At 35.1% G+C, this 17,277-nt stretch overlaps 3 protein-coding genes across 4 annotated transcripts; 1 reads left to right on the plus strand and 2 right to left on the minus strand.

Annotated features, from left to right (window-relative positions):
• The first annotated feature begins 5,358 nt into the window (after positions 1-5,358).
• Positions 5,359-9,108, plus strand: LOC105632451 (syntaxin-21). Of its 2 annotated transcripts, XM_012214833.4 has the most exons (7): positions 5,361-5,682; positions 5,960-6,053; positions 6,421-6,560; positions 7,594-7,668; positions 7,906-8,063; positions 8,181-8,281; positions 8,733-9,108. In XM_012214833.4, exons 1-7 carry the CDS (start codon positions 5,501-5,503, stop codon positions 8,796-8,798), a joined length of 816 nt encoding a protein of 271 aa, XP_012070223.1. In that variant the 5' UTR covers positions 5,361-5,500; the 3' UTR covers positions 8,799-9,108. The 2 variants fall into 2 exon arrangements, with proteins under 2 accessions (XP_089574290.1, XP_012070223.1); XM_089718164.1 differs by having other exon boundaries at positions 5,359-5,682; positions 7,906-8,281.
• Positions 9,109-9,346: 238 nt separating this feature from the next.
• LOC105632452 (uncharacterized) lies at positions 9,347-11,304 on the minus strand. The gene is made up of 6 exons (XM_089718163.1): positions 11,173-11,304; positions 10,882-11,079; positions 10,478-10,716; positions 10,086-10,385; positions 9,787-10,014; positions 9,347-9,701 (listed from the first exon to the last, which is right to left on the minus strand). Exons 2-6 carry the CDS (start codon positions 11,048-11,050, stop codon positions 9,543-9,545), a joined length of 1,095 nt encoding a protein of 364 aa, XP_089574289.1. The 5' UTR covers positions 11,051-11,079; positions 11,173-11,304; the 3' UTR covers positions 9,347-9,542.
• Positions 11,305-14,260: 2,956 nt separating this feature from the next.
• LOC149498564 (uncharacterized) lies at positions 14,261-16,850 on the minus strand. Its single transcript, XM_089717458.1, has 2 exons — positions 15,366-16,850; positions 14,261-14,886 (listed from the first exon to the last, which is right to left on the minus strand). Exons 1-2 carry the CDS (start codon positions 16,465-16,467, stop codon positions 14,849-14,851), a joined length of 1,140 nt encoding a protein of 379 aa, XP_089573584.1. The 5' UTR covers positions 16,468-16,850; the 3' UTR covers positions 14,261-14,848.
• Positions 16,851-17,277: the final 427 nt, after the last annotated feature.

Raw genomic sequence — 17,277 nt, forward strand, 5'->3', positions numbered from 1 at the left:
CCACCTAACACCTTGTCTTAACATATTAACTGAAGCCAAAACACTCTTCCGAAAAAAGCTAGGATTATTATCTAGAGAAGCATTTAAGAAATCCGCTCGTAGGAAGTATTTAGCTTTAAAAATCCCATAGAAAAGAGTGTTTGTTCAATTGCAAGCCCCCATCCTTGTTTACCAAGCATGGCGATATTAAAACTGCGCAAGTCCCTAAATCCCATACCACCCTCCCTTTTGTGACTACTCATATTATTCCAAGACATCCAGTTAATACCCTTATTACTTTCCTTCTTACCATTACACCAAAATCTATTCATCACAATTTGAAGTTCATTACATAAAGAAAGTTGAAGCAAAAAGACGCTCATACAATAAGCAAGGATAGCTTGAGCAACAGATTTTAGAAGCACCTCTCTACCCGCCCTATAAAGAAACCTATTACCCCATCCATTAAGCTTTTTCCACATCCTATCTTTAATAAAACTAAAATCTAAAGCTTATTACGGCCTACAAGAGAAGGCAAACCCAAATAAGTCCCACCACCCAAAGGATTAGAAACACCTAAAATAGAAGAAATATTATCCTTAAGGTCGCTACCCACGTTAGGACTAAACAGTATACTCGATTTTTGAAAATTGACAGACTGCCCAGACCCTTTTATACTCCCCAAGAATATCCTTCACCCTAGTAGCTTCCCTAACATTAGCCTCAAAGAAGAATAACGAATCATCAGAAAATAACAAGTGGGAAACTCTAGGACACTCTATACCCACTCTATACCTGTGAAGCCATCTACGATTTTCCGCCTCAGAAAAAAGCAGAGAGAGACCCTCAGCACAAATAAGGTATAAATATGGGAAAATAGGGTTACCCTGTCTTAAACCCCTACCCAAAATAATAGGACTCACCTGGCTACTATTAACATTTACCATATAACGAACATTAGAAAAACACATAGACATCCAGTGAATCCATTTATCCGAGAACCCAAGATATTTAAGCATATCTCGCAAATACTTCCCAATTGACTCTATCACATGCCTTGCTGATATCTATTTTAAGGCCACAACTTCTAGTCCCACTCCTAGATTTTCTCTTAATGCTATGAATGGTCTCAAATGCCATAAAAATATTGTCTGTAATCTACCTTACCGGAACAAAAGCAGATTGATTTTCAGAGATAATATGAGGCAATATTTCCTCAAGCCTATTGGCTAAAACCTTAGAAAAGATTTTGTACAAGACATTACACAAGGCAATAGGACGAAAATCTTTAACAAATTATGGGTTATCAATTTTAGGAATTAGGACAATGGTAGTATCAGTCAGAGTAAGTGGAAAAATACCTTAAGAGAGCCAAGTATTGCAACTAGCCACCACCTCATTGCCCACAATGTGCCAAAATTTCTGATAAAAGGCTGGATTAAGTCCATTTGGGCCTGGAGCTTTGTCGGGATGCATAGAAAAAATAGCCTCTTTAAATTCTTCACTACTAAACGAAACCAATAGAAAATCGTTGTCTGCTTGTGTAACCTTTCTAGGAACAAGATGAAGCAGACGGGCACGTTCAGAAACACTATCCGCCGAGAACAGAGATCGAAAATAATCAACAATAATTTTCTGGATAACCAAAGGATTCAAAAAATTTTCTCCATCCTCATACCGCAATTGTTCAATTTTGTTAACACGTCTCCCGCTTTTTGTTTGAGAGTGAAAATATTTGGTGTTTTTATCACCAAATTTCATCCAAAAAAGTTTTGCCTATTGACGCTTCCGGACATCCTCTTCTACAAGAATTTTACACCGCTTCTCTTTCAACCTCAACGAATCTGCGCCATCAAATAAATCTCGATCAGACTCCAGATGTTTTTGAATATTACGCTTCTTACGCCAAAAATCTCTGTTTCGATGATAACCCCACTGTTTCAAGTCTTCAATCACAGTGTCTCTTTTGCAAATAATATTGACTGTACCTGTTTTAGACCAAGAATTCTGAACAACTGACTTAACTTCTAATTCGGGATTGGATGGTACGCGCGGTCCCATCAACTTCCTCATCAAGTAGCCAAGCATTATCAAATTTGAAAAGGCGAATCAAATTAGAGTAGTCGATAGGATTCATATCAATCAATAAAGGATTATGGTCTGAAACTGGAGCAAGAAGAGTCTTGCAAACTGCCTCCGGAAAAATCAACGCCCAATCGGAAGAGGACATAGATCTATCTAACTTCTCTCTGATGATGTTGCCATCTCTAGTTTTTCCCTCCCAAGTAAAAGGGTAGCCGACAGTTAACAACTCACATAAACCTGTGTCGTTTATGGACTCCCTAAAACCGTTCAGAAGATAATTAGAGCGAGGGGGCCCACCAGACTTCTCATAGTCTGCAGCTATGTCATTATAATCACCCACACTCAGTCAAGGAGATGTGCTACGAGCTGCAAGAGATCTTAAGAGATTCCAGGAAGCTCTTCGTCTATTATTTTCCGGAAAACCGTAGAAACCAGTCAGTCTCCAACTAGAACTTTGAGTTCGGATGCAACAGTCTATAAAGTTTTAAGAGAAGTTCATAATAGAAAGATTCAAATTATTCTTCCAATACAAAGATTCTTCTGGTTAGGGTATGTTTAGCATCATCATATAAATTTATTTTCAAAAATATCAAAAACTAATTATAGTTTTTATTCTTCGTTTCTTAATTTATTTTTTTGTCCTTTATTTATTTATTTATTTATTTATTTATACAGATCATGCATTACTTTTTTAGTTAAATACCACATAATAATTTATACAATAAATGAAGCTAGCTATTATATAAATAGATTATCAGTTTTTTTATAAATAGATTATAATATTTGTAAATGGAGAGAACTCAGATTTAAGATTTTTTACATTTTTTATGTCTTTAGGCCAATTAAACTACACCTGATTGGCAAATCAATTAGCAGGTATATATTATAGTTTTAGTCTCACTTAATTATTACTTAAGAAATTAGTTTTCAGCTGGTTATTTGTATTCTTTGACTTTTAAACGTTATAAGTAATAAATGAAATTTAATATATATATATATATATATATATATATATATATATATATAATTTGTATTAATTTTTTTATAAATTATAAGTATTATGAATAGTTTATATTATTAAACTCTAATCGCATTCATAGAATTAAAAAATATATATTTTATAAAATATTAAAATATAAATTTAATAATTAAATAATTTGACAATCGAATATTCATGAAAATAAAATTCATTATCAACCAATTTAAAATTTCTTATAATAATTTAAATCTAATTAACTTATTTTTTTACATATAATATAATCAAACGGAATTAAATTACCTCTATTTTCTCAATCAAAAAATTAAAATCGTCAAAGATATTATATTATTACCATATTTAATATATCCCTCATATGCTATATAATATAATTTCTTATTTTATTAAATACAATTTAAATTTAAATGGAAAATTAATATAGTCATTTAAAATTAAATTACCATTATTTTTCAATCAATAAAAATTAAAACTCTTAATAATATTTTTGTAAATCCATAAATTTAATAGAGGTGTTTTTGCCGATTCTTATATTCTCGCTCCACATCACTACTTATATATATATATATATATATATATATATATATTATCATACCAAATTGAACTAGTTGATTCGATCGGTCTTAACTGGAAACCAAATTGTGGTCTGATTTGGATTGCATAAGAAAATTAACAGTCTTAAAAATTGGCATGAACTAGTAAAAATTGGAAATAAAAATTGGCGAATCGAACCGGCTAAAAATCAGTTCGACTCAAATTCTGGGCCTTTCAAAACATGTGGGCCGTTTTTAATTTTGGGCCTTTTAAAAATTAAGCTCACTGATTTTGTTTTTTTTTTTTAGTTTTTGAATCTCTTTATTTCTAAACCTAAAGTCCTAATATGTTGATTAAAATAATTAAATTGCCTAATTTTAAATTTAGATGTGAAAAATAATATTATATTTATGGTTATTATTTATTTTTTAGTATTAAATTTAGTCATGTTTTTTTTATTTAAAATTATTTATTCTTTTTACAAAAAGCCGAATTTGAGACTGTTTTTTATTTGATATCAAAATTTTTTTTGTAAACCTATATTTTCCATTTTATTTAATAAATATATTTAAAAATATTATGTAAAAATCAAGTTGAACTCTCTATTTTCACTGTTTCATTCATCGATCCAGTTCTCAAGACACTATTTATGATACATATCATATTATCTCTAAACACTTCCCAAGGGTTGTTATTTGGACTAAAATTTTGAATTTATAGTTTATTGAACTCAAAGATTAAAATTGATATCAAGATATGATCGCACAATTCAATGATTAATAAGTAATATATAGTATAATTTACAGTAGTAATTTTAACATTTTCATCTAATAAGTTATATAATTTATTGGATCAACTTTAAAGAGGATTTTTTTCATTCAATAATATTTGATTTGGAAATTCAGATATAAAGCCTACTCGTTTAATTCAAACAAACAAATTTATTTCATTGTTGTTTGAACAAATAAGTTAAAGATCAAATAAAATGAAAAACATCTTGAATATATATATATATATATATATATATATATATATATATATATATATATATATATATATATATAAAGAATTCAATAAAATTGTGATGGTTTTATGGTTTGGAAGTGGAGGAAATTAGTAGCAACAGAACATTAAATTTTAGTTAAAGGAAATTTGTGGAGAGGCCATGATCCCATTGTGAGCTCTATCCTTCTTGATCCAAAATCAATTTAATGGTTAACAATGTGTTTCTTTTTTTTTTTTTAATCTAATTTGAAATCAAATAAATTTTCTAAGTTATAAAGATTTCTTGAGGAGAAATCAAACTCGAAATCAGTTTAACTACTCAAATATCAAAATGGAAAAAAAAACTTACTTAGATCTGGTGCGTGACTTCATCTATGAACCAAAAACGATCATGAAACCTATCACAATTTCTAATTTAAATTTTAAATTTATGTCCTTGGCCATCATGGTTTTTAGAATTCTAAACTTGAACTCAATTTTTTGAAAATTTTAGGGATTAAAATGCAATTTAACCCTACAAGTTAAGCATGATCCAGTTATGATCCGACCAGGTTATTTAGCTTACGGTCAAATGGAGACAGAAGGAAGTTTCGTCCAGAAGCAAAATACAATATACATATATTAATAAATTAGTAATATATAGCGAACACCGCCCAAATATTCCCGCTTAGCGGTCTAAAATTATCAAATCCAAACAGACCCTTGTGAATTGTCGGGCCCACCAAGAAGCTTCTTCCGCATTTGACTTGGACGGTACAACAACAACTACTACAGCCACAACTAACTTCAATCTCAATGCCATTTCGTCTCCTCCCTTCTTCCTCCTCGCGTGTCAAATATATCTGAAACAGAATAAAGCATAATTTATTCCATTTCTTTCTTTCACTTAACAGAGCTATCATCATGAGTTTTCGAGATCTTGAGGCTGGAAAGCTTTTCCAGCAGCAGAAGAAGCAACAAGAAAAGGACCCCTCTCAAGCTGTGGCCGCCGGAATTTTCCAAATCGACACCGCCGTTTACTCCCTCAACCGCCTCGTCAATTCCCTTGGAACTCCCAAAGACACCATTGAATTGCGGGAGAAACTGTTAAGTTTTCCGATACTCTGCTTTCTGCCTAATGGTTTTAGTGGAAGGTTTTGAATTGTTATGAATTCGATGTTTTGAGAAGTAGGACCTTTTTTTTTTTTTTTTTGTATTGGGTTCTTGTTAATGAGATCTATTTGTGGTAAATTTTGACAATAAGCTTATTGAATTGCTTCATATGTTGTGTGCTGTAAATGGTTATGCGTTTTTCTGCAATTTCTTGTGCTTTTTGATGTTGATGGCTTGGTTCTTATACCACTGGGTTCTCTCTATCGTCAGGCACAAGACAAGACAACGTATTAGTGAATTGGTGAAAGATACTTCTGCTAAACTTAGGCAAGCCAGTGAAGCCGATCATTATGGTGAAGTCAGTGTAAGTGCATGCTTTCTATTTTACGGCTGTTCTCTTATATGGTGTAGTGTTAAGAGGATTAACTTCAAGAGAGATTAAGTTAGCCCCCTAAAGATGAGAGACAGATGTAATCTAAACAGCCATTTGAAGTAATGGATTCCTTTGTATATTCTAATTCATTAACAACTGTGTCTATATAGTGGTTTGTTTCCGTCTTTTAATTTGGAATTCATTTGCATCAAAGACTTGTTTGATTATTTTTTCAGTGCTCAAAAAGGAGTATTTCTTCTGTTTGGTTTATCTCTAATATATACAGTTGTTCTTGACCATAGATTAGGAGGTGCTGCTTATGTTTTCTAGGTACTGAAACTTTGTCTGTGGATTGCAGCCTGCCAAAAAGATTAATGATGCTAAGCTTGCAAAACAGTTTAGGACTGCTCTTAATGAATTTCAAAAGGTTCAAAGGCTTGCGGCTGAGAGGGAAACAATGTATGCTCCTTTTGTTCCCAGAGAAGTTCTTCCATCCAGGTAACTCTTACCATACAACATACTGCGTATGTGCCTTTTTGTTGGAAGTTGTAGAAGATGTCAATGGTGCCATGGTGAAATCCCTAATGTTAGGAAGGTCATTATTGGTTATAGTGTTATACTTCTAGATGTGCTGGGGTCATTGGAGGGAGAATTTGGAAATAGTGCTAGCTTTTACATCTTTGCATAAAATGGTGGGTGTCAAGATTCAAATTGACATCATTGTGGTTGCGAATTAAAGACTATCGTTCTCGCACTAGCCAATGACCCCCAGCGAGATGTCTTGGATATGTTGAACCAAAAAGCCAAAATCTAGGATGTTTTAGGTCACTTCAAATTCTGAATGCAAATTGTTGATGTTTCCAAAGTATCTTGGTTCTCCATTTTGGTTCAAATTTGCCTTGCATAAGAGCTGTTGAAATTTTGGCCTGTATTTATGTTTGGAAAGAGGTGAAGTGACATATGATAGCCTAATCAGTATGCCTATTTCTATCGTTACATGCACACATTAGTTAAGCATAATCATTTTGGAGCTATTTATATCTTTTTCAAGTAGGTATTTAGCTATCAAAATGACGTAATAATTGATACATGTTGAGAAATTTTGCATCGCATTGTAACTACTAAAATAAAGGGATTCTGTCTGTTTGACATTTTACTACTATTTACTTTTTAAGGGCTAAAGGCACTAGCCTAAAGCTAACGAGTCAATTAAGTTATTGCAATATGTTTGATTGGTTTAATTCTCTAACTTCTGTTTTTTGTGTGCTTCATTCTTTGATATGATAGAAATTTAGTTGCCTACTCAATCTCCGTCCTTATATGGCTGAACAGTTGGCAGTTAGCATGTAATGAGAAATTCCTTTATAATGTGAGAAAACCATAGACATTGCATCAGCGTTTTGAATGTCAGATTGAAAACTGTAGCGGCCCTAATATAAATCATTCTCATATATGTATGAATGTTTAGATGTAACAGTTTCAAGTTTTCATTTTCATTCTTCATCTAATATCATTGACAAATGTTGCGCAGCTATAATGCCCATGAGCCTGGTGTAAGTTCATCTGAGAGTCATGAACAGCAGTCTCTTCTCCTAGAATCTAGAAGGTAAGAAATGGTTTATTTGTACTCTATTTCTTGCCCACCCGTAAATTGCTTCTTCTCTTTGGTTGCTCCCAAGATTTTATCTGTGCTTGTTTTGTTGGCATGCAATGTAAGAAATTTGGTTAATTGGTTCATGTTCCTTCCAAAGCAATAAACCATTCAGTTCTAGCGCCTATTGCATATTTTAAATCTATGTTCATTACATTTATGCTCCCTTGACTTATCTTGTATTTTATGCAGACAGGAGGTTTTATTCTTGGATAATGAGATCGCATTTAATGAAGCTATAATTGAAGAAAGAGAACAGGGGATCAAAGAAATTCAGCAACAGATTAGTGAAGTAAATGAGATTTTCAAAGATCTAGCTGTTTTAGTACATGAGCAAGGAGTAATGATTGGTAAGCTCCATGTCTTGTTGTCTGCACAGCATTTTATTCTTTTTAAAACAAAATTTCCCCTATTGAGTTTCTTGAAATATACGTCTTCTTTATCATGCACAATCTTATGGATTGCAGATGATATTGGTTCTAACATTGAGAATTCTCATGCTGCAACTGCACAAGCTACTTCCCAGCTTGCGAAAGCTTCGAAGATTCAAAGATCTAACTCATCCATGGTAAAGTTTGATTCATTCAAAATTTGCTCTTCTTTGGTTTGCTTTTCCTGTATTCCTGACATTATGCTGGTTCTTGGGTCGTACATTAAATTTTATTTCGTAGGTGTTTGGCTTAAAGTTGTAATTAGAATTTAGAATGTACTTCTTCTGTGAATGATATTTAAGCTCTAGGGAGAAAATGATCACCAAAACGGTACAACTGATGTAAACATTATTTGGTGTGAGAATTTTATCATTTCCATTCTCTTACCTATGTATTTCTTCCTTTTTATGCATATATTGCTTCCACTGGAAGTGCGTGGTTGAGTTATACTGGATAGACTCACAGATGTGAAATTTTTAGCACATTCTAAATGAAAAAATGCTTGCATTTTACTTATTCTCTTCTCCATTTTTTTCGTGTTTTTTTTTTCCCCTGAAGAACCAGTTACATGAAATCTTTCTCTTGCAGTTCTGTTTGCTCCTTGTGATTTTTGGGATCATTCTGCTCATTGTCATTATAATTGTCGTCGCTTGAGCTGCATATTTTGTTTCAAAATCTGAACTTGATTCGAGACACGGCTGCTTTGTGATCTCCTTGGTGGTATAATTTGACAAGAGCTCCTGCCTGACTCAAGTTGGATGGATTTACCCTAGCAACATTGCGCAGAAGGCAGTACGCCATTCTGGACCAGATGCAGAGATAGGTCATCAATGTACAGGCAATGGACTCTGTTCCTGTTATGCTGTTGGCTACTATTACTGATCATTGTATAAATTTTATCTTCTAACATTGGTGTAAGGAAATGAGCCGGATTCCTTTTTCAGTAAATGATTGATTATTCTCAGTTGTGGCCTAAAGAATAATATTAGCTATAGTCTTCTTCCATATAATGCAGCAAGAAGTTACATCTCTATCTGCACTGTTGATAGTTATAGAAAATGGCAAAATTACTATGGGTTTTTATAGCTGTTTGTTCTTGCATTCACATATAGCAGAATCTAGTACTGAAACTCCCATTCCACAATCACCAGAACCAGAACTAACTAGTGAGTTGCACACTTTCGCACGAAAATAACACTAGGTAAAACAATGAAGAGAAACAGGCGACTATTACACACGCTTGAGTTGCCATAAGACATCTTACAAACACGTTCTTCAATAAATACTAATTCTAACATTTCCTTCCATTCATATGATCTGTATTAGAAGGAACCAAATTACTCTTTTGATACAGAGTTGAAGGCGTAAACACCATCATATATGCTGCAACAAAACTTATTACATCTGATATTGTTCTCCTTTCGAGAAATTCCAAATATCATAATTAGAGAAGTCTTGCTTTGTCTGCATATATGAATCTAGTGCAGAGTTAAAGGTCCAACTCTGTTCGTTAAATTCCAAGGACAAGTCCATATTTGGTAGTGGTTCCAAATCGAACTGAAAAAACAAATTCAGAAAAATAAAAGAAGCATTGATAGTGGATGATGGATGCAAGTCAAAATCATACTCTTAATTTGCTTACCTGTTCTGCAATTGCAGCATCTATTGCTTGATTTTCGGAAGTCATAATTTTACTTGTTTCACCATCAATAAAGGTTGGATAATCAGTCTTCTTACAGGAGTTCTGATTTTGAGGATTATAAGGTGCCCTATCCTGACAAAGTTCACCTTTATCGGAGGCTGTTATAGTACTATCAAGTTCGCCTGTGTCAGCAGTTTCATCATCATTTGTTGGTGTATGGAAATCCTCCTGAAAATAAAAAAAAAGCCTCGATAGTGGATGATGGATGCAAGTCAAAATCTTATTCTTAATTTGCTCACCTGTTCTATAATTGCAGCATCTGTTGCTTGATTTTCACAGGTCATAAGTTTACATGTTTTAGCATCATAAAAGGTTGAATAATCAGTCTTCTGATAAGAATTCTGATTTTGAGGATCACAAGGTGCCATATCCTGACAAAGTTCGCGTTCATCGGAGGCTGGTATAGTACTCTGAAGTTCACCATTCTCAGTTGCAGGTATAGTACCTTCATCATTATTTGTTGGTGCAGTAGTAGGATTATCATTTGGCTTTTTACATATTTTTTCCTTTCTAAATAATTTGCAGAGAACAAAATCCCTCTGTAGCAATATGAATTTATTTATTTAAGGAAAAAAGAGATGGAACAACTGAACTTGAGACTTCTAATTAAAGTGTGTTTGTATATATATACCTTGTTAGCAGCAGCACTATATTCATGCATTGTCCATTCAGCTCTGATCCCTTTAGGAGTACGGCCTTTGTAGAAAACAAAAATGCTTTTTATAACAATCTCTCCCTCATCGTTCTTGATTTCGCGTTTCTTACCGGTGACATTCCAGTATCCAGCCTTTGTTGTCCTCCTGGGTCGTCCACTGCGGCAACGATGAAAGAAATATGACTCCTCACCATTTGAGTTTGCCCCTAAATGCTCTTTATTCAGAGGAAAAAAAGCAGAAAACATTCAGGAAATCTGAAACACGAAAAAAGAATGAAAAATCCAAAGAAGAAGAAGAAAAACACATGATGGTATCCATAAACTTTCAGTTACATAAATTCAAAAGGAAAGAAAAAAGAAGAGAAAATGTATGAAGTTACTGGGTAGATCCCAGGGCTCATGCTTGTAGATGTCAATTTCAGGTATCCTGGAGACTTGGTGATCACAACCAAGCATCTTAAGCTTGAGATAATGATTCACCAATTCCTTTTCAGTGGGACGAAATCCGTCTCCAACATCTTGAACTGATTCTGAAGTAGGAGTAGCCATATATTTCTTGCTAGTTATTATATCTGTATCTGCAAGAAATGAATTAAAGTTCTGATAAGCAAAAATATAAACTAGAGTATATTAATTAATTAAAGAAATGTTCGTATAAATATATAATTCACCCAATAAAAAGCATAAATTTCATTCCTCTTCCTAAAACAGGAAGCGATTAGCAACTGGAGAGACTAGAAAAGCTCTATAAGACTGTAACTAAGAAACTTTGATGGTGATGTGTGTGTTGGTATGCAGAGTGTCTGCTCTATTTATAGAAGAGCTAATGAGAGTGAGCCAGTGGAAGGGACATTTACAGGTTGTTTATTTTCTCTACTTGCTATACAAGTTATTTGCTCTACTTGCCATACAAGTTATTTGGGCCCACCAACATCTATTCCTAGTCGAGAATGTCCCAGAATACTCGACGAATCTTTTGTTTTTAACGATTGTTCTATTTCCCATTGTGAAAAGTTCGTCCAAAATCTTTTAAAACAAAAACCTTAAATACAATGAAATACTACCTATTTGAAAATAGAAATTAAGTATTCATATTTAATAAATTTAATTTTAAGATATTATAAGAGTTGGTATATTTTGTTTCTATTTTAAAATTAAACCAAGCCATAGAAGTATTAGGTTCCAATAATACTTTACTGGGGAAAAAGATTTATAAAGTAGACGAATATGATATGTGATAGAAGATAGAAAGAAAGATAATTTAGAGGAATAGAATTTCTTATCATTCATTCTTCTGTAATGTTAAATTTATACTGTATACATGTATTAGTTTAGGAAAGTCAAAAATATTCTGCTCTATTGATTTTAGGCTTAATTTTCTCCTAAATTATTGGTATTTGACTTTCCATATTGTATCACTCCCCCTCAAGTTGATCAGCGGGATTTCCAATGTTCAACTTGCCCAATACTTCATGAAAAGATTGAGTTGTAACTCCCTTCGTTAAAATGTCGGCTAACTGGTGTTCAGACCTCACAAATGGAAGCTCGATGATACCTCTTTCAAGTTTCTCCTTGATGAAGTGTCTATCAACTTCTACATGCTTTGTCCTGTCATGTTGGATAGGATTTCCAGAAATGCTGATGGCTGCCTTGTTATCACACTTTAGTTTGGCTGGGCCTTGAGGTGGAAAACCCAATTCATCAAGAATTTTTTTTAGCCATAATACCTCTTTTACTCCTCTGGCAATTCCTCTGAACTCAGCTTCAGCACTTGAAAGAGCAACCACCTTTTGTTTCTTGCTACGCCAAGTTACCAGATTTCCACCAACCAGAGTGAAGTAACCAGAAGTGGATTTTCTATCATTTGGATTTCCTGCCCAATCAGCATTAGTGTAAGCTTCTATTTCCAAGTGTTCATTGTCTCTGAACAAGATTCCATGTCCAGGAGTTCCCTTGAGATACCTCACAATCCTTGTCACAGCTTCCATGTGCTCCTTCTGTGGAGAGTGCATAAACTGGCTAACCACCCCGACTGCATATGCTATATCTGGTCTAGTATGAGATAAGTAAATTAATTTCCCAACTAGCCGCTGATACAGTTCTTTGTCGGCAGGCTCTCCTCCTTCCTTCAACACAAGGCCATGATTAACTTGTATAGGAGTGTCAATTGGTTTGCAGTCAATCATCTTTGTTTCAGCAAGAAGATCTAAGACATATTTCCTTTGAGAAATGAAAATCCCCATCTTTGATCTTAGGACTTCAATTCCAAGGAAATATTTAAGACCTCCCAAATCTTTCATTTCAAATTCAGCAAACAGATTATCTCGAAGCTTTGTTATTTCTTCCTTGTCACTACCTGTGATGATCATATCATCCACATAGATGATCAGGCATGTGATTAGTTCTCCTCTTTTCTTTAAAAACAAGGTGTGATCAGAATTACTCTGCCGATAGCCATATCTTTTCATTGCTTCAGTGAACCTTCCAAACCATGCCTGTGGAGATTGTTTTAATCCATATAGTGCCTTTTGAAGTCGGCAAACTTCGTTTCCTTTAAAGTTTTTAGAAAAGCCTGGGGGAATTTCCATATATACCTCTTCCTTCAAATCCCCATGTAGGAATGCATTTTTCACATCAAACTGGTGCATAGGCCATCTTTTGTTTGTAGTAATGGAAAAAAGAACCCGAATTGTGTCTATCTTTGCAACTGGAGAAAAGGTTTCTGAGTAATCTATGCCATAGGTTTGAGTGTAGCCTTTTGCAACCAGTCTGGCCTTGTATCTTTCAATTGTCCCATCAGCCTTATGCTTAATAGTGAACACCCATCTGCACCCTACAGGTCTCTTCCCATTTGGTAGTTCACATGTTACCCATGTTCCATTTTTTTCCAGAGCCTTCATTTCTTCTTTCATTGCTTCCCACCATTCCTTTTTTTGCTTTGCCTCCTCTACTGATCTCGGAATTACCTCATGAATGGAAAGCGAGAAAGTTTTTACAGCTTCACTGGTCCTACCCCTCACTAGATGTTCCAAGGGGTATCTAAAACCTCTAGTAACTCTTTCAGGAGAGTACCTTCTTGGTGGAATCCCACGAGAACTTCTTGGAGGCAGATGGTATCTTTCTTCTTGGATCTCCTGTTCAGAGTTAGTATCAATCAAATCATTATTACTGAAGGAGTGTGATTCCTTACTTACCTCTAGTTGGACATCTTCAGAAGGAGAGACATTGGGTAAAGATGGCACTTCTTATGGTACTGAGTGTGTGTCACCTTCTGATTCTTGTCTGATAGATTCATTTGCAAGCTTATTTGATTCTGGAATAGCACTGTCTAAGATAGCACTATTGTTCAACCATGCTAGTGGATCACTATTGTTCTCCTCCTGACCACTAGAATGGGCAATATAGTAATATTCAGTCTCGACAAAGTTACAGTCCATAGTCACATAGGTCTTGCGTGTACTAGGACTATAACACCTGTACCCCTTCTGATGAAGTGCATATCCCATAAAAACACACTTGATTGCACAAGGGTCTAGTTTAGTTCTATCCCCTTTTGGAATGTGAACAAAAACAGAGCACCCAAAAATCCGTGGAGGCAAAGATAAAGCTTGGGGAACGTCTACTTGACTACCAAGGACTTGTAAGGGTGTTTTATGATCCAAAATCTTTGTGGGTAACCGGTTCAGAAGGTAGGCGGAAGTAGCAAGGGCTTCTGGCCAAAAAAATTTCGGAACACGGGACTCAATAAGCATTGCTCGTGTCATATCCAGAAGGGTTCTATTTCGACGTTCAGCAACACCATTTTGTTGTGGTGTATAGGGACATGTAGTTTGGTGGATTAGACCATTTTCAAGGAAGAAGTTTTTCATGGCTCCGTTGACATATTCAGTGCCATTGTCAGAATGGAGAATTTTAATTTTTCGGTGGAATTGAGTTTGAATCATGTGGAAGAATGCAACAAATTTTTCAAACACCTCAGATTTATGCTTTAAAAAATACACCCACGTCATGCGAGAAAAATCATCCACAAATAACACAAAATATTGAAAACCAGTAGAGCATGGAGCAGGACCCCAAACATCAGAGTGAATCAAACTAAATGCTTTATCAAGTCTAGTATTGTTTAAAGGAAATGAAACACGGTGACTTTTCGCAAGTATGCAAGTCTCACAATTCAAACAAGAGTTCCTATTTTTAAACAAAGTAGGAAATAAGAATCGTAAATAACTTGCCGACGGATGTCCCAATCTTCTATGCCATAGCCAAATTTGTCTATCCTCAGTTCCATGAGCAAGTAATACAGCCCCCTTTTTTACCACGTCATCGACATAATACAGTCCGTCAAACTCAGTACCACGCCCAATGATCTCCTTCGTATGAATGTCCTGCAAAAAACAAAATTGAGGATACATGAGAACCACACAATTCAGTTCTTTAGTAATATGACTGACTGATAAAGGTTTATGCGAGAGTGAGGGGACATAAAGACAATGCTCCAATTCCATTTTAGGATTGAATTTAATTTTTCCAGCATTTTCCACTTTTGACAACATGCCATTTGCACTTTGTATGAAGTTTTTTTCTGGAATTTCTGAGGTAATAAGATCTGAAGCATCGTGAGTGACGGTATGTGAGGCACCCGAGTCAAGAATCCATTTATTTTCTTTTTTCGGACTGGGCTGAATCTGAGCAGAATTTAATTGGGCTGGCTCCACTTGTTCTTCCTTTTTGGTCCGGTTTATTGGCTTTGGTAGTGGGCCGAACAGCATAGACCCTTCTTCTCTTTTGAAATATGGCCTAGTGGGTAGTTTATTTCCCACATCCCCATCTCTTTCATTACTTGAGAGAATTTTAGGGTTCTTACCGAAGCTTCCAGCGCCGCCGCTTGCCATAGCAGTGATCCCCGCTTGGCTTGTTCCTCCGCCACAATTCTCGCTGCTTTCAGTTTTGCCGGTAGCCTCTTGGTTGCCCGAAGCTGTATTTGCTTTACCTGTACCTTTCTTTTTAATTCGGTTCCCATTCTCCCACCAGTCAGGGTAACCAATTAGTTCAAAACAACCCTCCTTGGTATGCTTTTTCATACCACAATGAGAACATTGAAGTTTTAAGCGATCTTCCTGTGATGAGCTTCTACGATCTGAGAAATCTGATTGATTCTTTTGCTGTCCAGACATTCTGCTTCGATTCACTGGTTTTGCGATCAGGCTCGAACTTATGCCACCCGATGATGTATCATCGTCGCCGGAGGTAGCAGGTTTCAGTACTTGGATTCTTGCGGCCTCTCGACGAACCGAGGCATATGCAGCCTCTACTAAGGGTTTAGGCTCCTGTTTCAAAAGATCCTTCCTGACCGATTCGAACCTCTCATCGATTGCCGTCAAAAACTGGTATAATCGTTGCTCATTGACATATTTATTGAATTCTGCTATATCTTCTGGACATCTCATGGGGTTTGGCTGTCTACGATCAATTGTCTGCCAATACCCCTGTAGTGTGCTCCACAGCCCTTCAAGAGTCCCATTGCCTTGTCTGATGATACTTGCCTTCTTGTGTAAATCATATGTTTGTAACGAATCTACACCACTGCCGTATGTTGTGGCTAAACCTTCCCACAAGTTTTTGGCAGTAGGGTAGTTTATCACACTGTTTACCAGACTGGAATCAATATTTTGAATGATCCAGGTAAACACAATTTGGTCCTCTTGATCCCATAATTGAAAGGTAGGATCTGTGTTTGGAGGAGGATTAGAGGACAGGTATTTTGTTTTTCCCTTTCCTCCTATTGCTGCTCGCATCAACCGAGCCCAGATAGCATAATTATCTCCTGTTAATTTTGTGGCTATTGTCAAATCTGTTTGAAGAGTTTGCTTTAACAGATTCGCAAATTGGAGGGCTATATCGTCTGGTAACATTGATTTAGTATTACCAGTCGTGTTGGAATTGTTTTCAGAATCACTTTCTGACATTATTTGGTTTGGCTTTGAAGGATCAATTCAAGGAGGGATTTTGGTAGATGATGATTGCTGGTTCTCTCCTTCTGGATTGAAGAACCAGCTCTGATACCATGATAGAAGATAGAAAGAAAGATAATTTAGAGGAATAGAATTTCTTATCATTCATTCTTTTGTAATGTTAAATTTATACTGTATACATGTATTAGTTTAGGAAAGTCAAAAATATTCTGCTCTATTGATTTTAGGCTTAATTTTCTCCTAAATTATTGGTATTTGACTTTCCATATTGTATCAATATGGAAATAAAGAAAAATGAAATTTAGGAGCAAATGAACAGAGAAGTGAAACTTTTTGGGCTGGAAATGAAGTAATATTCTAATAAAAGTAATGCTGGGATTATTAGACACTGACGACATAAGCAGTGAGTTGCAGCCTGAAGCCTGAATTGCTAGCAACGGCCGGTCAGCCATACCGCGGTGAATTCATTTTCGGGCCTTGTACACACCGTCCTGTCATATTATGGGAGCTGACCATGCCCGAAGTCATTATCTTAACCGTAAGGAGGGGGATGTCAAAGGCAGAGCTACTGACAGGAGTGAAGTTGTAACAAGGTAATTGTGCAACAGTACCTTTTCTAACTTTACTTTTTCTTCATTTTTTTTTTCCACTTTGTTCTAGTTTGACTCTGACTGAATTTTTTTTTATTTATCATTATCATTATTACACTATTTGATAAATATCAAATATTTTTGTTTGAAAAATGTTAGTAACTTTTTTATATTCAAATTCAATCCAGTAAATTTACAGCTTATCCACGACAGG

This window comes from Jatropha curcas, chromosome 2 (assembly GCF_041381405.1).
Source record: "Jatropha curcas cultivar XTBG-Jc1 chromosome 2, XTBG_Jcur_1.0, whole genome shotgun sequence".
In the NCBI taxonomy this organism is placed as follows: domain Eukaryota; kingdom Viridiplantae; phylum Streptophyta; class Magnoliopsida; order Malpighiales; family Euphorbiaceae; genus Jatropha; species Jatropha curcas.